This window comes from Bufo gargarizans, chromosome 9 (genome assembly GCF_014858855.1).
Source record: "Bufo gargarizans isolate SCDJY-AF-19 chromosome 9, ASM1485885v1, whole genome shotgun sequence".
NCBI lineage: Eukaryota > Metazoa > Chordata > Amphibia > Anura > Bufonidae > Bufo > Bufo gargarizans.
In genome coordinates, this window is record NC_058088.1 from 117,456,804 (window position 1) to 117,481,298 (window position 24,495).

At 42.5% G+C, this 24,495-nt stretch overlaps 1 protein-coding gene across 1 annotated transcript in view; it reads left to right on the forward strand.

The window, feature by feature from the left end:
• Nucleotides 1–24,495, forward strand: part of TEX11 (testis expressed 11) — a 1,226,647-nt gene that overhangs the window by 1,146,602 nt on the left and 55,550 nt on the right. The window contains exon 27 of the mRNA XM_044268992.1: nt 9,983–10,091. Coding sequence (XP_044124927.1) covers nt 9,983–10,091 — 109 coding nt within the window. The remainder of the gene's footprint in view (nt 1–9,982; nt 10,092–24,495) is intronic.

The window sequence follows — 24,495 nt, forward strand, 5'->3', positions numbered from 1 at the left end:
ATGACCGTCTGTATAAGATACGGCCGGTCATCGATCACTTTGGGACCAAATTTGTACAGGCCTATATACCTGGAAGAGAGGTCGCGGTTGATGAGTCTCTCATTGAGTTCAAGGGGAGACTCATTTTCCGCCAGTATGTTCCCTCAAAGCGGGCGAGGTATGGCGTGAAGCTGTACAAACTTTGTGAGAGTACCTCAGGGTACAAATTTTCGTGTGTAGAGGGGCGAGATTCCCGTATTCAACCCCCAGAATGTCCCCCTACTCTGGGTGTTAGCGAGAAACTTGTGTGGGACCTTATGCACCCACTGCTAGATAAAGGTTACCACCTTTACGTGGATAACTTTTATACTAGTATTCCCTTGTTCCAGTCCCTCGCTGCCAGCTCCACGTCCGCTTGTGGGACCCTGCGGAAAAATCAATGCGGACTCGCTGCCCCCCCCCCCCTCCCTCCAGGTACCTATCCCCAGGGGTGAGACCCGTGCGCTTACCAGTTAAAAACTTTTGCTGGTCAGATATAAGGACAAGAGGGATGTTCTTGTACTGTCCACAATTCATGGTAATGGCATCACACTTGTCCCTGTGCGAGGTACCGCGGCAACGGTCCTCAAGCCCGATTGTATCATTGATTACAATCGGTATATGGGAGGAGTTGATCTTTCTGATCAAGTCCTCTAGCCATATAACGCCATGCGCAAAACCAGTTCATGGTACAAAAAAGTTGCGGTCTACTTGGTACAGGTTGCCTTGCACAACTCTTTTGTGCTGTCCCGGAGCGCTGGCAACACAGGGACATTCCTTCAGTTCTATGAGGCAGTCCTCAAGGCCCTGATCTTTTCGGACTGGGAAAGAGCAGGCCGGAGTACCTCGGGAACTGGAGGCGCCCAGAACGTCCCTGGCCAACACTTTCCAGGTGTGGTCCCCCATACTGGAAAGAAGGGACGAACACAAAAAAAGTGCAGAGTGTGTCGCAGGAGGGGGATATGGAAGGACACCACTACTCAGTGCGACACGTGGCCCGATCATCCAGGCCTCTGCATTGACGGTTGCATCAGGGAGTATCACACTTCCATTGAGTACTAAATTTATATCCCAATTTAGCCACTGACATCGGATAAAAAAAACTAGTTCTCAGACTTGAGACACCCAATTTTTTTTTTAAAAACTAAAATATTTTTAAAGAAGTATAACTATTAGGTATCGATGCGTCGGTAATAATCACATAGCATTGGTTGCTATGACGCTGTGTCCTTCGTGCACTCAGCAGGATGGGATTTCCCGGACCATGCTCCATGGATGTCTGCATGACACCTTACAGTGTCACTGGATCCCACCAATAAGTATGGTACCATATGTCAGCAGCATATCCCCCCCATAACATTGTGTTAGTGGCAGATTCCCCCCATAACATTGTCATCCAATGATGTTCTTAGCTACAGTACCCCCATAATTGTAGTGCTAACAGTTCTTCCATTACTGTATTCTATTGCATAAAATTACCGTTGTCCTGCTACATACTGTACATTTCTGAGCGATGTCAAAGCAGAAAAGGCTTTCTTATAAAATTCCTTTTAAACTAGAGGTCCTAAAGTATGCCAAAGAGCATGGAAACAGGGCAGCGGAGAGACATTTTGGGCTGCCTCCAACTGAAAAGATGATTCGTGCATGGAGGAAACAAGAGGATCGGTTGGAGAAAGCAGAGAAAAGTAAACACTTTTTTCGTGGGTGTGCTGAAAAGTGGCCACAGCTATACGTGGACATGAAAGAGTGGATCACATGTCACAGGAACAACGGCTTCTCAGTAGCCACAAAAAGGATCATCTATGAAGCCAAACGTCTAGCTGCAGAGAAAGGCATTGACGACTTCACTGGATCGGCATCATGGTGCTACAGATTCATGAGAAGATGTGGTCCAAGATTCTTTCTTTTCATAAATTTGTGCTGGATTCAAGAAAGAAACATGGCTATGAAATAGGCCAGATTGGGAACATGGATGAAGTTCCGTCAACCTTCGATGTTCCATCGAATAGGACCATCGATGTGAGAGGCGCAAAAACCGTAACTGTGAAGACCTCTGGACACGAGAAAATGCATTACATGGTTCTCTTGTCCTGCTGAGGTGATGGCACCAAACCGCCACCAATGCTGATTTTTAAAAGGAAGACCATGCCAAAAGAGGTGATCCCACGAGGAGTGATTGTCCATGTTCACGAAAAAGGGTGGATGGACGAAAATGGCATGAAAGTATGGATCAAAAAGGTGTGGTCCAACCACACTGGAGGACTTCTGAAGAAACCTGCCCTACTGGTGTTTGACAAGTTTAGGGCACATTTCACCGAATCCACAAAAACAAGATTTAAGGAAGTGAACACCCATCTAGCAGTAATTCCTGGGGGGCTTACCAGCCAGCTACAACCTCTGGACGTTTCCATTAATAAGCAATTTAAAGTGTCCATGAGGGAGGAATGGAACAAGTGGATGGCAGCTGGGAACCATGACCTGACCCCCACTGGACGGATGAAGAGGCCCACCATCACCCAAGTCTGTGAGTGGGTGAAAACATCATGGCAGGCAGTCAACTATGAAATCGTCGATCCTTTAAAAAGTGTGGCATTAGCAATGCCTTGGATGGCACTGAGGACAATATGCTGTATGACGAATCTGAAGGCAGCGATACTAGTGATACTGAGCCACAGAGTGCGATTAACCTGGACAGTAGTGATGATGAGTTTTTGGGGTTCCCTGATGAATAGAGGCGTACTGTACCTGGACATTTAAGTCAATAATGATGGTTATTAATGGTTATTAATGCTGCTGGTTACTACTGTTAATGTTTACATTGTTAAAATATTGGTCTGTTATTTTATTAAAAGTTTTGACACACCATTTGTCAAAAATATTATTTTTTCCTATTTTCACCCTCTAAAACCAGGTGCATCTTATGGAGCGAAAAATACGGTACATATTTTTTCCTGCAACAAGCCAAGTTTGCAGAGGCTTATATGTGTCAAAACTGAACCCATTTTAAAAACTAGGCCCCTTAAGAAATTAATGCTAAGAAGGTGAAAAAAATAAATCATTTTCAATTTTTCATTTTCTTACACAAAATTATTAATTTAAAGACATATTTTTCCTACAGAGCACATGAAAATGAAGATGTACACCCCAAAATGTATCACCCCGTTTCTCATGTCTTCAGAAATACCCCCATTGTGGCCCTAATCTTATGTCTTGACAAACATAAAGGAGCACCCAGTTGTTTTCAGAACACAAAATTTGCTTGAAAATGGTTCAGGCCTCATTGCACACTTGTAATGGCGTTGAGCTGCCAAAACAATAGAAAACCCCATAATGGACCCCATTTTGAAAACTAGTCCCCCTAAGGTATTCATCTAGGGGTGTAGTGAGCATTTAGACCCCCTAGTTTTTTGTAGAAATTAATGCAAAACAGGCGGAAACATTTTTTGTCCCATTTTTTGCAAGTGTAAAAAACAAACATACAATGTAAGTCAATGGGGATCCATTTTGCTGGTAGTCGCAGGGACGGGGTGAGGTAAATGTCGTTCTGAAAGCCTTTGAACATCCTCTGATTCGAAGGCATGCCCAGGTGCCGGGGACTCAAACAGGAGGCTCTCAACCACCTTCTCCTGGTACTCAAGGAAGTTGAGGTTTCCCTGGGACTTTTTAAATAAAATAAAACTATTGTAGGTAGCAACCTGCATGAGGTAGATTGCTACCTTTTTATACCAGGCCCTGTTTTTTCGCTTTACCAGGTAGGGATGAAGCGCCTGGTCCGAGAGGTCTACACCTCCCATAAATTTATTGTAGTCTGTCACACAGACTGGTTTGTGCTTGTCCGCCATAGCCCCCCTCTCCCTAACTGCCACTGTGGTGTCTGCATGCAAGGTTGTCAGCATGTAGACATCCTTCCTGTCCTTCCACTTCACGGCAAGCAGCTGGTCACTTGCGAGGGCGAAGGATATTTCTTTCTCCAAACGTTTGGAGACCAGCGGTTGTGGGTATCCAACTCTATTTTTGCGGACTGTCCCACAAGCCCCTGTGTTTGCAGCATGGAGGGATTTATAAAGGGGTATACTGGTATAAAAATTATCTGTGTATACATGGTACCCTTTGTGCAGGAATGGCGCCAATACATCCCACACAATTTTTCCTGAGGTTCCAATATTTTCGGGGCAGCCTGGGGGTTAAGTTGGGAGTCTCTGCCCTCATAAATAGACAGCCCAAAGGTGTAGCCAGTTGTGCTCTCGCACACCTTATACAATTTTACCCCATATTTGGCATGCTTGGAGGGAATATATTGACAGAAGGAAAGGCGGCCTTTAAAACTAAAAAGGGACTCATCAACGGATACATTTTTTTCAGGGGTATATAATTTCAAGAATAAATCTGTAAGGAGGGAAATAAGGGGTCTCAATTTATTTAGGCGGTCGAAGGCTGGGTCAGTTCTGGGGGGGACTTGGGAATTGTCAGAAAAATGCATGAACCGCATTAGGACTTCATAGCGGTTACAGGACATAACTGCTGCAAACACAGGAGTTGAGTGGATAGTACTCGCAGCCCAATAGGATCGGACAGTTTTTTTTTTTTTTTACAATGCCCATGTCCAGGGTAAGCCCCCAATTTTTTTTAATTTCAGGGACACTTGTGGGGGTCCACCGTCTTACATAAATAGACGTGGGCTTTTGTACAGCAAACTGTGTGGCGTACAAATTAGTTTGCTGCACAATTAACTCAAGGACGTTATCATCCACAAATAAATGAAAAAACCATAAGGGGTAAAATTGGCGACATTCACATTAATTTGGGGAGTTAATAAAATTGGGGTACATGGGGGGAAAATGAAGTAGCAGGAACCCACGTAGCAGAAGGCACGGGACCGCTGGGTGCAGAATGAGAGGAGGTGGCGACTTCTACCACCATAGAGCTATGGGGTCTGGGGATGGAATCAGAGTCCCCGCTATCTGAAAATATTTTCGCCTCTGAAGCGGTGTCAGATTCAGAGTGGTCAGAGCAGAGAAATTCGTATGCCTGCTCTGCACTGAATAATCTCTGAGCCATATTTTTTTTCTGTACAGCTCAGAAAGAAATAAAAATAACTGACCGTTTCTAATAGACTGGTAATGGACGGCAAATGACTGACACCCACCAACTCACTGACACCCACCAACTCACTGACACCCACTGACCGCCAGTAACAGATGGACATAGGGTCCCTAATAAAGATAATTGACCGTCACTAATAGACGTCTAATGACGGACGCCTAATCACGGACACCCACTGAACGCCAGTTACTGACTGACAGTTTATAATTAGATTTTTTTTTTCGCAGTATGTAATCACAGAGCCAGGACAGAAGTCTGAACTCTCTCTCCTCACAGAACAACTGCGTTGAGGGGAGAGAGAAGCGCAGCCCCTGTCCTGCCTCTGTTTTGTAAATATAATGGATATGATCTCCATGATAGGTTTATCATGGAGACCACATGATCAGGGACCATTATTATTGGTACCTGATGGTTACTGTGCTGAAGGCAGATCTTCTGCGCCATTTAAAAAAATTTTTTATTAGATGTGAGGGGGCCCTAATAACTTTATTTAAACATATTGCCCTGATCGGGGTGCTGGGGGACCCGATCGGGGCATAATTTGAACTTCTCTCTCCTCTCCTGAGGAGAGAGACCTTACTGTGAGTGGCTTTCAGTCTGCGCATGCGCCGGGCCGCTGCAGCCATCTTTCCTGAGGGTAAGGGGGGTGTGGGGTGAGGATCGGGACCCAGCCTAGGGCAAGAAGCGCTGGGGGACCCGATCGCTGCACCGGAGACTTTCTCCCTCCAAGCTCCGCTGTCGGCATTTTCTGTGATCGCCGTGATAAAGTGCATCACAGCGATCACGTGATCAGAGACCGCTTGTCACGGTCTCTGATCACTGCTCCAAGCCCTCAGCTACCTCCGGCACAGAGCTGCAGGCACAGAGCTACAGCGATTGATTTTATCGCTAACTTGAGCTGAAATGCCGCCGTAAAAAGGCGGCGCTCCAGCTTAAGGCCCCTTAGTGACTGCCGTAAAACCACGTATGGGTGGTAACTAAGAGGTTAAATATCAGAACTAAGGGTCTGGCTGTGACATTACTTAATTCTCTTAGGATACGGGGGTGTATGCCATCCGGTCCTGGCAATTTGTCTACCATAATCTTTTTAAGATGCCGCTGTACTTCTTCCTGAGTCAAACACGGCACTTTTAATGGGGAATTTCCTTTTACATTCTGTATTTCAATATTTTTTTTTTTTTATAGCTTTGCCTTCTCTTCATCGCTCTCTTCAACTCCCCCCTCATCACTCTGTAAAGGGGCGACACCTTCAGATTTATAAATTTTTTACCATTTATATAATTGAAGAACATTTTAGGATTAGGTTTACTCTCTTTGGCAATTAATCTATTGGTCTCTAGTTTGGCTCCTTTTATTTGTCTTTTACATATTCTATTATTTCTTTATAGTTTTTAGATGCTTCCTCGCTACCCTCCTGTTTTAGTAATTTGAAATGCTTTCTTTTTGTCATTTATTGCTTTCTTTACACTTCTATTTATCCACATTATTATTTTTTTTATTTTTTTACACATGCACATTGGTTTTTTAACCTTTTATTCCCATAAGGTATGTACCTCTCACAATTAGCTTTTAAAATGTCTCATTTTGTGGCTGTGTTTTTATTTTTGAGGACTTTGTCCCAGTTAGTTAAGCCTATAGTCTCTCTTAGTTGGCTAAATTTTGCTTTTATAAAGTTTGATAGTTTTGTTCCTCCCTGAAGAAACACTCCTTTGAATGACAATTCTAAGGTTATTACTTTATGCTCACTGTTTCCCTGGTGTCTCCCAACCTGCACATCTATTGTTCTGTCAGGTCTATTGGTTAATACTAAGTCCAGTGTGGCATCACTCTAGATGGGTCCTGAACCAGTTGGGAAAGGTAATTGTCTTTGGTTATTGCCAAGAACCTGTTTCCTTTATGAGATGTACAGGTTTCCGTTTCCCAGTCTATATCTGGGTAGTTGAAGTCCCCCATAATAACCACCTCATTATGATTTGCCGCCTCGTCTATTTAGTTAAAAGTAGATTTTCTATGGACTCTGGCATATTGGGTGGCTTATAATAAACTCCTATTAGTATTTTATTATTGTTTTTTCCTCCATGTATTTCTACCCACAGTGACTCCACATGTTCATGTCCCTCACTTATATCTTCCCAGAGTATGGGCTTTGGACAGGATTTTACATAAAGACAAACCCCTCTCCGGTTTTGACATCCTGTCTAAACAGACTGAAATACTGTACGTTAACCGCCCAGTCATAGCTATCATACAGACATGTCTTAGTTATTCCCACTATGTCAAAGTCCTCCTCACACATCACTAACTCCAGTTCACCAGTTTTATTAGTCAGGCTTCTGGCATTAGTATACATACAATTAAGAGGTTTATGTATATTTTTTACCCTACACCTTTCCTTCTGAACTGTTCTAGTCCCTCCTTCCATTCCTCCCCCAGTTCCTTTACCTGGCCCCAGGTCTTTATCGGCACTATCTTCCCCTCCTATAACGTAATTATCCTCCCCCAGTCCCTAGTTTAAACACTCCAACCTTTTAGCCATATTTTCCCTCAAAACAGCTGCGCCTTCCTCTTTGAGGTGCAGCCCATCCCTACGATAGAGCCTGTAGCGGACCGAGGAGTCGGCCCAGTTCTCTAGGAACTCAAACCCCTCCTTCCTACACCAGTTCTTGAGCCACTTTTTAACCTCCCTAATCTCCCGCTGCCTTTGTGTGGCTCGTGGTGTAGGTAGTATTTCGGAAAACACTACCTTTGAGGTCCTTGCCTTAAGCTTGTGACCTAAATACCTAAAATCATTTTTAAGTATGCTCCACCTACCTCTAACTTTGCATTGGTTCCGATATGGACCATGACTGCTGGATCTTCTCCAGCCCCACCCAGTAATCTGTCAACCTGATCTGCAATGTGTCGAACTGGAGCGCCAAGAAGACAACACACCATTCAACGATCCCGGTCTTTGTGACAGATCGCCCTATCTGTACCCCTAATAATTGAGTCTCCCACTACCAGCAGCTGTCTGGCCTGACCTGCTCTCCTGGTCCCCTGCTTACTGGCGATGACATTCCCCTGACTGGCAGAGGAAGTGTCCTGCTACTACAGTGTTCTCCCTGAACTAACACCCCCCTCATCTGCCAACCTTGCAAACTTGTTGGGGTGTGTCAGATCAGGGCTAGCCTCCTTGGCACTCTTCCCTCTACCCCGCTTTCGTTACCTATATATATATATATATATATATATATATATAGATATATATATATCTATATATACACACACATGCATGTACATACATGTATATACAGTGGATATGAAAAGTCTACACACCCCTGTTAAAATGTCAGGCTTCTGTGATGTAAAAAAATTAGACAAAGATAAATCATTTCAGAACTTTTTCCACCTTTAATGTGACCTATAAACTGTACCACTCAATTGAAAAACTAATTTAAATCTTTTAGGTAGAGGGAAGAAAAAATATAAAAATAAAATAATATGGTTGTATAAGTGTGCACACCCTTAAACTAATACTTTGTTGAAGCACCTTTTGATTTTATTACAGCATTTTATTACAGTATGAGTCTATCAGCATGGCACATTTTGACTTGGCAAGATTTGCCCACTCTTCTTTGCAAAAACACTCCAAATCTGTCAGATTGCGAGGGCATCTCCTGCGCACAGCCCTTTTCAGATCACCCCACAGATTTTCAATCGGATTCAGATCTGGGCCATTCCAAAACTTTAATCTTCTTCTGGTGATGCTGAAAGATGAAGTTCCTCTTCATGTTCAGTTTTCTAGCAGAAGCCTGAAGGTTTTGTGCCAATATTGACTGGTATTTGGAACTGTTCATAATTCCCTCTAGCTTAACTAAGGCCCCAGTTCCAGCTGAAGAAAAACATTCCCAAAGCATGATGCTGCCACCACCATGCTTCACTGTGGGTATGGTGTTCTTTTGGTGATGTGCAGTGTTGTTTTTGGGCCAAACATATCTTTTGGAATTATGGGTAAAAAGTTCAACCTTGGTTTCATCAGACCATAACACCATATACACACATGCTTTTGGGAGACTTCAGATGTGTTTTTGCAAAATGTAGCCTGGCTTGGATGTTTTTCTTCGTGAGAAAAGGCTTTTGTCTTGCAACCCCACCCCATAGCCCAGACATATGAAGAATACGGGAGATTGTTGTCACATGTAACACACAGCCAGTACTTGCTAGATATTCCTGCAGCTCCTTTAATGTTGCTGTAGGCCTCTTGGTAGCCTCCCAGACCAGTTTTCTTCTCGTCTTTTCATCAATTTTGGAGGTACGTCCAGTTCTTGGTAATGTCACTGTTATGCCATATTTTCTCCACTTGACGATGACTGTCTTCACTGTGTACTATGGTATATCTAATGCCTTGGAAATTCTTTTGTACCCTTCTCCTGACTGATACCGTTTAACAATGAGATCCCTCTGATGTTTTGGAAGCTCTCTGTGGACCATGGCTTTTGCTGTGGGATGTGACTAAGAAAATTTCAAGAAAGACCAACTAGAGCAGATGAACTTTATTTAGGGTTCTGAACATAGCTTCATCCTCAGTTATAAGTTATACACTTATGCAACTACATTATTTTAGTTTTTTTGTTTTCTTCCCTCCACCTAAAAGATTTCAGTTTGTTTTTAAATTGAGTGGTACAGTTTATAAGTCACATTAAAAGTGCAAAAATTTCTGAAATGATTTATCTTTGTCTCATTTTTTTACATCACAGAAACCTGACATTTTAACAGGGGTGTGTATACTTTTTATATCCACTGTATACATACATACACACATTGCATTTATAATAAATATAATAATATAATGAGTGTATTTTTTTTTTTTTTTATAATTTAGCTCTATCAATGGAAGCTCCAGCATATTATCCATCAATTTGCAAGAAAGTATTATTGGCTGCTTTAAATCTGTATAAGAAGCATGACTCATTGAATGTCTACAGAATAAGGTATGATATTTGTACATGAAGCTGGGTTCTAGGATAGTTTGGATAAAGCATTTCCACAAATTTTGGAGCCACATGGTAACTTTTGCAGTGACCCATCACTCCTGAAGGGTTAATACAGAGTTTGCTACTAAAAAGTTTAGTGCTGTATTTCATTTTTTAAAAGCTGTTAAAAAGTTTACTGAGGTGACTTGTGCAATATGGATCTCAAATATTTATATATCGGTAGAAAATGGTTAAACTGGCAGTTCTTAGTTGGTTGCCAGGAAACAGGCTGGCCCTGCCCTTCTGACTTGTAAAATAGAGAATTCCTAGCCAGCAGAGCTAGAGTGAAGATCTGTTTGCTTTGTACTACTGCTGCAAAAGCAGGCCAAATATAATTCATATCCAACGCCTTACACCATTGCTGAGAGTGGAAAACTGCCTGAAAGCAACTTTACTAAGAATTGCTCCCTAATGGAAAAAAAAACACTGAATATTTACAAAACGTTGATGACCTTTAAAAAAGGCCATGATGGAATGAGACAGTACATTACATTTACGTATGTGACAGTAGACTTAACCTCATGTGGAAAGTGTTAATTGCATCTGGCGTCCACTGCACTTCTGAGATGGACTGACATTCCAACCTAGGACTGCACCCTGCAACTGGGTATTTCAAAAAGTATATTGAGAGTGACTGCACGGCTTTTGGTCATTACAGCCACCTCTTACAGCCTTTGGGAAAAGCGAAAACAAACGGAAAGGAGCTCACGATACCAAAAAATATACATCCCATTGAGACATGGTTAAAAAAAAACATGAATAGAAGTAATAGATAGATATGATGCCATAAACATGATGAAATAGGGGCGGAAAACAAAAAAGAACGCCACCCTGGGAGGAAAAACACACGGATCAAAAAAGCATAGTACAATGTATGTGTATGACATGGGAATCAATGCTAAATAGATAGTCTAACCCATGTACAAAAATACTGAAGCAAAAAAAGTACCAGGTGAGATACCTGTCAGCGCATGTGACCTCAGTGTGTGAAAAACGGGTGTGCAGACAAAGAATAGAGATGGAAATATACTGCAGACCAAGAAAATATATGGGATAAATAAACGGAGGAGAACAGCAGGAGACAGGGGCTCACCAGAACAAGAACCGTGTGCAAGAAAGACCCAGGGTGGCGCTACCCCAATGCGCTTTGAACATTTTCACAAAATTCTAATTTTAAGCTGCATTAATGCAATTCCTTTTAATTTGCATTACTGAAATAAATGGACTTTTGCACATATATATACAGTACAGACCAAAAGTTTGGACATACCTTCTCATTCAAAGAGTTTTCTTTATTTTCGTGACTATGAAAATTGTAGATTCACACTGAAGGCATCAAAACTATGAATTGACACGTGTGGAATTATATACATAACAAAAAAGTGTGAAACAACTGAAAATATGTCATATTCTAGGTTCTTCAAAGTAGCCACCTTTTGCTTTGATTACTGCTTTGCACACTCTTGGCATTCTCTTGAGGAGCTTCAAGAGGTAGTCACCTGAAATGGTTTTCACTTCACAGGTGTGCCCTGTCAGGTTTAATAAGTGGGATCGCCCCAGGAAAGGAAGACCAAGAGTCACCTCTGCTGTGGAGGATAAGTTTATCCGAGTCACCAGCCTCAGTCACTTCACCTTTTCTGCGTCGCACAAAGACACGGTGGTTGGAACCAAAGATCTCAAATTTGGACTCATCAGACCAAAGCCCAGATTTCGACTGGTCTAATGTCCATTCCTTGTGTTCTTTAGCCCAAACAAGTCTCTTCTGTTTGTTGCCTGTCCTTAGCAGTGGTTTCCTAGCAGATATTCTACCATGAAGGCCTGATTCACACAGTCTCCTCTTAACAGTTGTTCTAGAGATGTGTCTGCTGCTAGAACTCTGTGTGGCATTGACCTGGTCTCTAATCAGAGCTGCTGTTAACCTGCGATTTCTGAGGCTGGTGATTCGGATGAACTTATCCTCTGCAGCAGAGGTGACTCTTGGTCTTCCTTTCCTGGGGCGGTCCTCATGAGAGACAGTTTCTTTGTAGCGCTTGATGGTTTTTGTGACTGCACTTGGGGACACTTTCAAAGTTTTCCTATATTTTCGGACTGACTGACCTTCATCTCTTAAAGTAATGATGGACACTCGTTTTTCTTTACTTAGCAGCTTATTTCTTGCCATAATACAAATTCTAACAGTCTATTCAGTAGGACTATCAGCTGTGTATCCACCTGACTTCTCCACAACGAAACTGATGGTCCCAACCCCATTTATAAGGCAAGAAATCCCACTAAATAAACCTGACAGGGCACACCTGTGAAGTGAAAACCATTTCAGGTGATTACCTCTTGAAGCTCATCAAGAGAATGCCAAGAGTGTGCAAAGCAGTAATCAAAGCAAAAGGTGGCTACTTTGAAGAACCTAGAATATGACATATTTTCAGTTGTTTCACACTTTTTTGTTATGTATATAATTCCACATGTGAATAAATAGAAGATAAAAGATTACAGAGGCTCTACTGTCAGCGATTCACGGACTGGTGCTCTCTCCAAATGGCAGTATCTATTGCCAAAATATTGAATATACTGAAAAAGGTTCAAAGGATGGAGGGCACTCAATGGCTGGGTGTACAGATAAACATTGGATACAGTTGTAGTGTATATAGTAAGGTGTTTATTAGAATAAAATAACACCACTGGAGCTGGCAATATCAGTGATGCCTAAAATAGAACCAGTAAGGTAAGATATGTTATAATATGAGATAGCATACTCACACAGGTGATCAATCCGTGTGTAGGTATAGATAAAAAGTAATAAAATATAAAAATATATGTGCACAAAATATATTAGGAGGCTGTTGGAAGAATCATGAGCCGGTTAAAAAAAATCGCATCACAATGGGACTAACATCAAGGATAATCGCATGAAGGATAATCGCATGAAAGTCTGTGCGTACTGGTGGTATTGATGTTTGCGATCTTACACTTGTGTCCCAAATATAGATAGAGGAACAATCTTACCCCATCGGCTGTAAGTCTCAGTAAGCGGCTGTGGGCAGATACCCTGGTCTGTGTGGGCGAAGATCCGGTCCTGGATGGCGTTGGTGCGCACGTGGTTTGTTGTTCCCTCAGCGTCTCTCTCCGCTGCGGCGTCCTGAACTCCTGGCTTCTCCTGCTGCGTCCCACGTGGTGAAGGATAGCGTCACACGTGACCGGAAGAGAAACTAAATAGATGCAGTCGGCTGGTCAATTACATCAGTGATTTGACTCAATTCTTTGAATATCGGCTAGCAACTTCCCAATATAGAAAATTTGCTTATTGCAATAACATGAGTCCTTTTGAATCCATATATTGGCTGTCCTATACCAAACGCGTTTCGGTGCACTCTTGCACCTTCATCAGTGGTGGACAGCATTATAGACTTCCCCCCTATTTATAGGGGAGGGATCATTAGAAGAACTGGGACACTGGCAAGATGTGGAATGGATCCTATTACTACCTTACCAGCCTTGTAAATTATAGGGGTTCTTCATAGATAACCTTAATATTAGACAATAAAAAATGAGATGAAAAACAATAGTCTACTAATATATCATTATTTTGTTATAACATTGATTTTAGACTAGTAATCAAAAAGATAAAAGTTATAAGGATAAAAAATTATGAAGATAAAAATCGGCCATCAAATCATAATAATAGGTCATCAAATTATAATGGTTGATAAAACCTTGAGAACTTGATACTGTGTATATTCAGTTGGTGATTAGGAGGATATATGTGTATGGGGAGGGGGGCCCAACATCGACAGCCTGACGTCGACCGACCGTCCCCGAAGGGCACACCTCCCTATAAAAACCCAAAAAGTTCTAGTTCTGCATTCAGACCAGCAGGGGCAATGGTCTCGAATTCAAAGATCTTACAGGATCCAGCCCTAGACATATTTGATATATGATTACCCCCTCTCCAAGATTTCTGTACTTTCTCCAATGCTATATAAATTAAACCAGAAGTTTTTTTTTTGAAGAGACGCTTGGTGCGTCCCACATACTGTCTGTGGCATGGGCATTCCAAGATGTAGATAACATCTGTGGAGTTACAGGACAAACTATCCTTAATTGTGTGTCTGAAGGGGTTTTGTCTTGATTGGACCTGTGTGTTTTTTTTTGGGAAGTGTGTTAGTTTGCAATTATTGCAGACTCCACATCTATAAAAGCCTTTTAGGCTAAGCCAGTTTGATTTGATGCTTCTCTTTGTTTTTTTTATTGTGGGGCAATCTTCAGACCTAAATTGGGTGCTCTAGTATAAGAAATTAAAGGATTATCGGACAGGGAGGGGCCTATGATCTTGTCCCTTTGTAGATGATGCCAATGTTTACGTATTAGTGCATTAATTTTCTTATATTGGTCATGAAAAGGAAGGATTATCCGTATCTTATCTCCCAGTTCACCCTGTTTCTTTCTATTCTCAAAGAACGAGTTTCTTTCCATATTTCTTACTTTGACTAGGGCTGAATCTAACGTTTCTACTGGATACTGTTTACTTAGAAATTGTTCTTTTAATATTATCACTTCCTTTTCAAAATCCTCATTTAGGGTACAATTCCTTTTCAGCCTTCTAAACTGGCTCGTTGGGATATTCACTAACCAACGGGGGAGATGACAACTAGTGTATAATATTTGTCCATTCTTCATCACGGGTTTATGGTATGTACTGCATTTGAGTTTGGTGCCCTTGATCTCAATTTTAAGATCAAGGAATTCAATCTCAGAATTGCTAATTTTAGTAGTGAATTTTAGATTCCTATCATTGAGATCAATTTGTGCTAAAAACTCATTCAGATGTTCTTCAGTGTCCCGCCAAATGAAGATAATGTCGTCGATATAACGACGCCAGAGCACCAGACTTGTCCCCAGCTGCGGTGTGATCACCTCATGCTCCCAGTGTGCCACGAAAAGGTTGGCATAGCTGGGGGCAAATCTGGTGCCCATGGCTGTCCCCTTCTCCTGAAGATAACATTCAGATTCATAATAAAAATAATTGTGCGTTAAAATATGTTGGACCCCTTCCAATATATATTCTATCTGGTCTGGTTGTAATAACTTGGCCATTTGCAGTTGGTGTCTGAGTGCTTCTAAACCTTGTTTGTTTTCTATAATAGTGTACAATGAACTGACATCCATAGTGCCCAAATACCAGTGTTCCTGAAAATCTAATTGTTCCAATGTTTTGATGATGTCCATTGTATCCTTTATGTAGGAGGGGTCTTTTTTACTGCGGGTTGGAGTAATTTGTCTAAGTATTGTGAGAGATTGGATGTTATGGAGCCTATTCCCGATATTATGGGTCTGCCTGGAGGCAACAGAGGATCTTTGTGAATTTTTGGTAAGCAGTAGAAGATTGGTAAACGTTTTGGGGTGTTAGTGATGAATTTCTGTTCCTGTTCCAATAATATACCTTTTGTATGGCCTTTATTACAGTATTTTGTTAGATCATTAAAAAAAGCATGTGTTGGGTCAGACTTTAATTTTCTGTAGGTAGTGGTGTCTGATAATTGTCTCTGACATTCTGAGTGGTACAAGGATGTATCCAATATAACGATTGCTCCACCTTTGTCAGCTGGTCTGATTGTAATGTTATTGATCGCTTGTAGTTCTTTAATAACATTTATCTCTGATTTTGTTAAATTATTGTATGTTGGTTTGTTATTCAGTCTTCGAATTTCGGCTTCCATATGTTTTCTAAATGCCGCAATTTCATTGCCTTGGGAATTTCTTAGATTTAGGTTTTAAATCTGTATGCTCATATTCGGACACTATATTAGTTTGGATCATGGGATTCTTCATATAGTACCTTTTTAGGCATAATTTTCTAATGAATTTCTCTATGCCTATGTATGTTGAGAATTTATCAAGATTAGTAGTTCAATTCTCAACATACATAGGCATAGAGAAATTCATTAGAAAATTATGCCTAAAAGGTACTATAGGTACTGGTATTTGGGCACTATGGATGTCAGTTCATTGTACACTATTATAGAACACAAACAAGGTTTGGAAGCACTCAGACACCAACTGCAAATGGCCAAGTTATTACAACCAGACCAGATAGAATATATATTGGAATGGGTCCAACATATTTTAACACACAATTATTTTTATTATGAATCTGAATGTTATCTTCAGGAGAAGGGGACAGCCATGGGCACCAGATTTGCCCCCAGCTATGCCAACCTTTTCATGGCACACTGGGAACATGAGGTGATCACACCGCAGCTGGGGACAAGTCTGGTGCTCTAGCGTCGTTATATCGATGACATTATCTTCATTTGGCGGGACACTGAAGAACATCTGAATGAGTTTTTAGCACAAATTGATCTCAATTATAGGAATCTAAAATTCACTACTAAAATTAGCAATTCTGAGATTGAATTCCTTGATCTTAAAATTGAGATCAAGGGCACCAAACTCAAATGCAGTACATACCATAAACCCGTGATGAAGAATGGACACATATATTCTACACTAGTTGTCATCTCCCCCGTTGGTTAGTGAATATCCCAACGAGCCAGTTTAGAAGGCTGAAAAGGAATTGTACCCTAAATGAGGATTTTGAAAAGGAAGTGATAATATTAAAAGAACAATTTCTAATTAAACAGTATCCAGTAGAAACGTTAGATTCAGCTCTAGTCAAAGTAAGAAATATGGAAAGAAAATCGTTCTTTGAGAATAGAAAGAAACAGGGTAAACTGGGAGATAAGATACGGATAATCCTTCCTTTTCATGACCAATATAAGAAAATTTATGCACTAATACGTAAACATTGGCATCATCTACAAAGGGACAAGATCATAGGCCCCTCCCTGTCCGATAATCCTTTAATTTCTCATACTAGAGCACCCAATTTAGGTCTGAAGATTGCCCCCACAATAAAAAAAACCAAAGAGAAGCATCAAATCGAACTGGCTTAACCTAAAAGGCTTTTATAGATGTGGAGTCTGCAATAATTGCAAACTAACACACCTCCCCCAAAAAAACACACAGGTCCAATCAAGACAAAACCCCTTCAGCCACACAATTAAGGATAGTTTGTTCTGTAACTCCACAGATGTTATCTACATCTTGGAATGCCCAGGCCACAGACAGTATGTGGGAAGCACCAAGCGTCTCTTCAAAAAAAGGATAGGTGAACATATTGGCAATATAAAAAAGGGCTATGAGAATCATACAGTGTCACATCATTTCAAAACACATCACAATAAGGACCCTTCTGGTTTAATTTATATAGCATTGGAGAAAGTACAGAAATCTTGGAGAGGGGGTAATCATATATCAAATATGTCTAGGGCTGAATCCCGTAAGATCTTTGAATTCGAGACCATTGCCCCTGCTGGTCTGAATGCAGAACTAGAACTTTTTATAGGGAGGTGTGCCCTTCGGGGACGGTCGGTCGACGTCAGGCTGTCTATCAGCACCTCGACGGTCTCTCCCCGTTGGGCCCCCCTCCCCATACACATATATCCTCCCAATCACCAACTGAATATACACAGTATCAAGTTCTCAAGGTTTTATCAACCATTATCATTTGATGACCTATTATTACGATTTGATGGCCGATTTTTATCTTCATAATTTTTATCCTTATAACTTTTATATTTTTGATTACTAGTGTAAAATCAATGTTATAACAAAATAATGATATATTAGTAGACTATTGTTTTTCATCTCATTTTTTATTGCCTAATATTAAGGTTATCTATGAAGAACCCCTATAATTTACAAGGCTGGTAAGGAAGTAATAGGATCCATTCCACATCTTGCCAGTGTCCCAGTTCTTCTAATGATTCCTCCCCTATAAATAGGGGGGAAGTCTATAATGCTGTCCACCACTGATGAAGGTGCAAGAGTGCACCGAAACGCGTTTGGTATAGGACAGCCAATATATGGATTCAAAAGGACTCATGTTATTGCAATAAGCGAATTTTCTATATTGGAAAGTTACTAGCCGATATTCAAAGAAATAAGTCAAATCACTGATGTAATTGACCAGCCGACTGCATCTATTTAGTTTCTCTTCCGGTCACGTGGGACGCTCTCATTCACCACGTGGGACGCAGCAGGAGAAGCCAGGAGTTCAGGACGCCGCAGCGGAAAGAGACGCTGAGGGAACAACAAACCACGTGCGCACCAACGCCATCCAGGACCGGATCTTCGCCCACACAGACCAGGGTATCTGCCCACAGCCGCTTACTGAGACTTACAGCGATGGGGTAAGACTGTTCCTCTATCTATATTTGGGACACAAGTGTAAGATCGCAAACATCAATACCACCAGTACGCACAGACTTTCATGCGATTATGCCTCATGCGATTATCCTTCATGCGATTATCCTTGATGTTAGTCCCATTGTGATGCGATTTTTTTAACCGGCTCATGTATCTTCCAACGGCCTCCTAATATATTTTGTGCACATATATTTTTATATTTTATTACTTTTTATCTATACCTACACGGATTGATCACCTGTGTGAGTAGGTTATCTCATATTATAACATATCTTACCTTACTGGTTCTATTTTAGGCATCACTGATATTCCCAGCTCCAGTGGTGTTATTTTATTCTAATAAACACCTTACTATATACCCTACAACTGTATCCAATGTTTATCTGTACACCCAGCCATTGAGTGCCCTCCATCCTTTGAACCTTTTTCATAATTCCACATGTGTTAATTCATAGTTTTGATGCCTTCAGTGTGAATCTACAATTTTCATAGTCATGAAAATAAAGAAAATTCTTTGAATGAGAAGGTGTGTCCAAACTTTTGGTCTGTACTGTATATATAAAGTGCATAGTGCCACAACTCACAAAATAACATAGGGGAGATAAATGCAGTCAAGATAGATACAGACTTAGACAGTCCTGGATCCCAACACGTGTTTTGCGGTCACTTTTTCAAGGGATCAAAAATAATGCACATGCAGCAACCCTAATATTGATAATGCCCCCATAGGACCCCTAGTAGAAATAAGGCCTTGTATAGTGCCCCCAACAATAACAATGCCTTTGTGTAAGGCCCCCCTATAGAGCCCACAGTAGTAATAGAGCTCCTTATAGTGTCTCCAGTAGCTATAATGCCCTCTGTAGTAGCCCCAGTATTAATAAATCCCCCCTGCAGTGCCCCCTGTAGTACCCATATGTATAATGGCCTCTCTGTATTATAATATAAAATGCCCCCCGTGTTATTAGTAGATATCATTTCTCCTCAGTGGCATATATAAGGCTGTCCCGCTCACCCCTATAGTGCCCCCAGTACTGCCAGAAGTAGAATGAATATATTAAAATAAAATAAATGAGTAAATATATACTCACCTGGTTCCGCTCTCTGTCACCCCCTCTCCTGAGTTCCTCTGTATTGCAAAGGGGGTAGTAAACACGTCACTGTGCCCTCCTGTGACGCATCATCACTAGAGATGAGCGAATTTCTAAAAAATTCTATTCAGTTGGTTCGCCAATTTTTCAGAAAAGATTTGATTTGATCCGAATTTATTAGTGGTGAATCAAATAAAAAAAAATGCTATTTCCTGGCTGCAGAGAGCTTGTATAGTGGTGTAGAACACTGTGCCTTGCAGTAATACGCATAGGGAGTCTACTGTGGTAGTTAAACAAGACTGAGTCAGTATGACACGCAGATGACAGGCGTCGCTCTTAGAATCACTGCACACCTCACTTATTTGGGCAGTTATGGGGCCAAAACGGCTAATGGGAAGTAAGTATCTTTCCTATTAATACACCCCGTAAATAGCTGTAGTACAATGTAACTTCACTGCTGAACGGCACTTATGACATATTTTTTTCTTTTTTCTTCTATTAATACACACCCCAAAAAGAATATCTGTAAAGAATAAATCAAGGCAACTGGACTTACTGTAGATTTCTTGAAAACGTTTCACTCGTTCTTCCAACGAGCTTCTCAATTCTGAGTGACTGTACAAGAATCCTCTGGGAATAAATATGTAACTGAATCAACATCTGGCAATTATACCCAGCATGGGGTCAGTGGTGTTGATTCCAGTATCCTAATTGGAGTCAGTAGGTGAGAATGACCTCCCAGAAAAATGTGTCAAGACATTATATGTGGCAGACAATAGATGTCTAACCCCCCCCCCCCCCCCCCCCTGCCTCTATTCAAGCTTGGCTTCTCCATTTTTACGTAGATGGCCTCCTTCACACCTCGTTTGTACCAATCGGCCTCCTTATACAAAACACATACTTGACTGTCTTCAAAGGTGTGACCTGTTTCTTTTATACAGGTCCTTCTAAAAAAAATTAGCATATTGTGATAAAGTTCATTATTTTCTGTAATGTACTGATAAACATTAGACTTTCATATATTTTAGATTCATTACACACCAACTGAAGTAGTTCAAGCCTTTTATTGTTTTAATATTGATGATTTTGGCATACAGCTCATGAAAACCCAAATTTCCTATCTAAAAAAATTTGCATATTTCATCCGACCAATAAAAGAAAAGTGTTTTTAATACAAAAAAAGTCAACCTTCAAATAATTATGTTCAGTTATGCACTCAATACTTGGTCGGGAATCCTTTTGCAGAAATGACTGCTTCAATGCGGCGTGGCATGGAGGCAATCAGCCTGTGGCACTGCTGAGGTATTATGGAGGCCCAGGATGCTTCGATAGCGGCCTTAAGCTCATCCAGAGTGTTGGGTCTTGCGTCTCTCAACTTTCTCTTCCCAATATCCCACAGATTCTCTATGGGGTTCAGGTCAGGAGAGTTGGCAGGCCAATTGAGCACAGTAATACCATGGTCAGTAAACCATTTACCAGTGGTTTTGGCACTGTGAGCAGGTGCCAGGTCATGCTGAAAAATGAAATCTTCATCTCCATAAAGCTTTTCAGCAGATGGAAGCATGAAGTGCTCCAAAATCTCCTGATAGCTAGCTGCATTGACCCTGCCCTTGATAAAACACAGTGGACCAACACCAGCAGCTGACATGGCACCCCAGACCATCACTGACTGTGGGTACTTGTCACTGGACTTCAGGCATTTTGGCATTTCCCTCTCCCCAGTCTTCCTCCAGACTCTGGCACCTTGATTTCCGAATGACATGCGACAGTCCAGTGCTGCTTCTCTGTAGCCCAGGTCAGGCGCTTCTGCCGCTGTTTCTGGTTCAAAAGTGGCTTGACCTGGGGAATGCGGCACCTGTAGCCCATTTCCTGCACACGCCTGTACACGGTGGCTCTGGATGTTTCTACTCCAGACTCAGTCCACTGCTTCCGCAGGTCCCCCAAGGTCTGGAATCGGTCCTTCTCCACAATCTTCCTCAGGGTCCGGTCACCTCTTCTCATTGTGCAGCGTCTTCTGCCACACTTTTTCCTTCCCACAGACTTCCCACTGAGGTGCCTTGATACAGCACTCTGGGAACAGCCTATTCGTTCAGAAATTTCTTTCTGTGTCTTACCCTCTTGCTTGAGGGTGTCAATGATGGCCTTCTGGACAGCAGTCAGGTCGGCAGTCTTACCCATGATTGCGGTTTTGAGTAATGAACCAGGCTGGGAGTTTTTAAAAGCCTCAGGAATCTTTTGCAGGTGTTTAGAGTTAATTAGTTGATTCAGATGATTAGGTTAATAGCTCGTTTAGAGAACCTTTTCATGATATGCTAATTTTTTGAGATAGGAATTTTGGGTTTTCATGAGCTGTATGCCAAAATCATCAATATTAACCACCTCCCGACCGCTGTACGCACCGATGCGTCCGGGAGGTGGTTGATTAGTTCCTCCTGGACGCATCGGCACGTCTTCTCGCGAGACGCGAGATTACGTCACAGCCGGCCCGCGCATGCGCATCGCGGGCCGGCATTTCACTGCAGAGTATTTCGTCAGCAGCCTGCCGGCCACGATCATTGGCTGGCAGGCTGCTGATTTTCAAAAAAACCAATCAGCAGCCATTTAACCCCACATATTAGTAAATATGATGGGGTTATATGGCTGCTGTGCTCCTCTGCTCCTTCTTTTGGTCGGTTGGTTCCAGCAGAGGAGCAGAGGAGCACATCATTACTGTGAGTACCCACTACACCACACTTAGCCCCCAGATCACCCCAATTAACCCTTTGATCACCCCTTTTATCCCCCCTGTCAATCACTAGTGAAAGGAAAAAAGTGATCAGTGCAAACTTTTTTTTTTCACTGGTATTGACCGTTAGGTTTCAGTATAGTTTAGGCCCCTTGGTTAGGTAGTTTAGGGATCGGTTAGCGCCCAGCCCACCGCACCGCAGTCCGTTATTCGCTGATTAGCGTATCGCTAATCAGCATTTGTACTTTTATAGTATCTGGAAGTGATCAAAACTGATCACGGTCAGATCTATAATTGTACTAGTGTCACTTTAGTTCGCCCTCCACCCAAAACGCAGTGTTTGCCCGGTCAGGCCTGATCGGTCGCCCACACGTGCCTACACCCACGCCCGCCCCACCGCAGTGACAAAAAAAAATTTTTTTTTTTGATCGCTGCATATTCACTTTACACGCACTGCGGCGATAAAAAAATCAGTTTTGATATTTTTTATCAACCGCAGCAGCCTCCGGTACTTCGCTAGCCTCCCATTTGTAAGACAGGCTTGCTTTTTTTTTCTTGGGTAGTCTCAGGGAATACCCCGAAATTTAGTTGCCCACATGTCTAACAGGGGGTATTCTTCTGAAGAGGCCTACAGGCTTCTGACCCAGTCGGATGAGGAGTGGGAACCCTCATCTGATGAATCCAGCGGGTCAGAATACGAACCTGTAGAAAGCAGTGGCTCTCTGACCCAAAGTTCGGACGAGGAGGCTGAGGTCCCTGATAGCACCAGGCGTACCCGGCCCCGTGTCGCTAGACCGCAGGTTGCGCAGGATCCGCTTCAAGAGCAGCAGAGTGGGGCTGGTGCTGTCGGATTACGTGGTGAGGCATACACCAGCAGCCCAGCCCTTCCTGGACCTAGTACCAGCACTGCCGTACAACCTGGTGAAGTAGCGAGCACCAGAAGGGCAGTTGAAGCTGGTACGGTGGCACGTGCAGTAGTGACCCCGTCGCAGCCACCGCAAAGACGTGCCCGTAGAGCCCCTAGAATCCCAGAGGTGCTGGCAAACCCTGATTGGCAGTCCCCAACTTCAGCCGCACCCGTAGTTTTCCCTTTCACCGCCCAGTCTGGAGTTCGGGCTGAGACAGCTCAGATCGATTCGGCCCTGGGATTTTTTGAGCTGTTCTTGACTGCAGAGCTTTTAGACTTAGTCGTGGCAGAGACAAACAGGTATGCCACCCAATTTATCACCGCTAACCCGGAAAGCTTTTATGCTCAGCCTTTCCGGTGGAAACCAGTCCAAGTTTCCGAATTTAAAACTTTTCTGGGCCTCCTCCTCAACATGGGCCTGACAAAAAAGCATGAATTGCGGTCATATTGGTCCACGAACCCAATTCATCACATGCCCATGTTCTCTGCTGCTATGTCCAGGACACGATTTGAGGTCATCCTGCGTTTCCTGCACTTTAGTGACAACACCGCCTCCCGTCCCAGGGGCCACCCTGCTTTTGACCGGCTCCACAAAATTCGGCCCCTCATAGACCATTTCAACCAGAAATTTGCAGATTTGTATACCCCTGAGCAAAACATCTGCATAGACGAGTCCCTGATACATTTTACCGGGCGCCTTGGCTTCAAACAATACATCCCAAGCAAGCGCGCCCGGTATGGGGTCAAATTGTATAAGCTCTGTGAAAGGGCCACAGGCTATACCCACAAATTTCGGGTCTATGAGGGAAAAGATCAGACCCTGGAGCCGGTCGGTTGCCCTGACTACCTGGGGAGCAGTGGGAAGACAGTTTGGGACTTGGTGTCACCCTTATTCGGCAAGGGGTACCATCTTTATGTGGACAATTTCTACACAAGTGTGGCCCTCTTTAGGCATTTGTTTCTAGAACGGATTGGCGCCTGTGGTACCGCGCGAACTAGTCGCGCGGGCTTCCCCCAACGGCTTGTTAGCACCCGTCTTGCAAGGGGGCAGAGGGCCGCACTGTGTAACGAAGAACTGCTCGCGGTGAAATGGAGAGACAAGCGTGACGTTTACATACTCTCCCCCATTCACGCAGACACGACAATACAAATTGAGCGAGCAACCCGTGTCATTGAAAAGCCCCTCTCAGTCCACGACTATAACCTCCACATGGGAGGGGTCGACTTCAATGACCAGATGTTGGCTCCGTATTTAGTTTCCCGACGCACCAGACGCTGGTATAAGAAGGTGTCTGTATATTTAATTCAATTGGCTCTGTACAATAGTTTTGTTCTCTACAGTAAGGCTGGGAGAACTGGATCCTTCCTCAAATTTCAGGA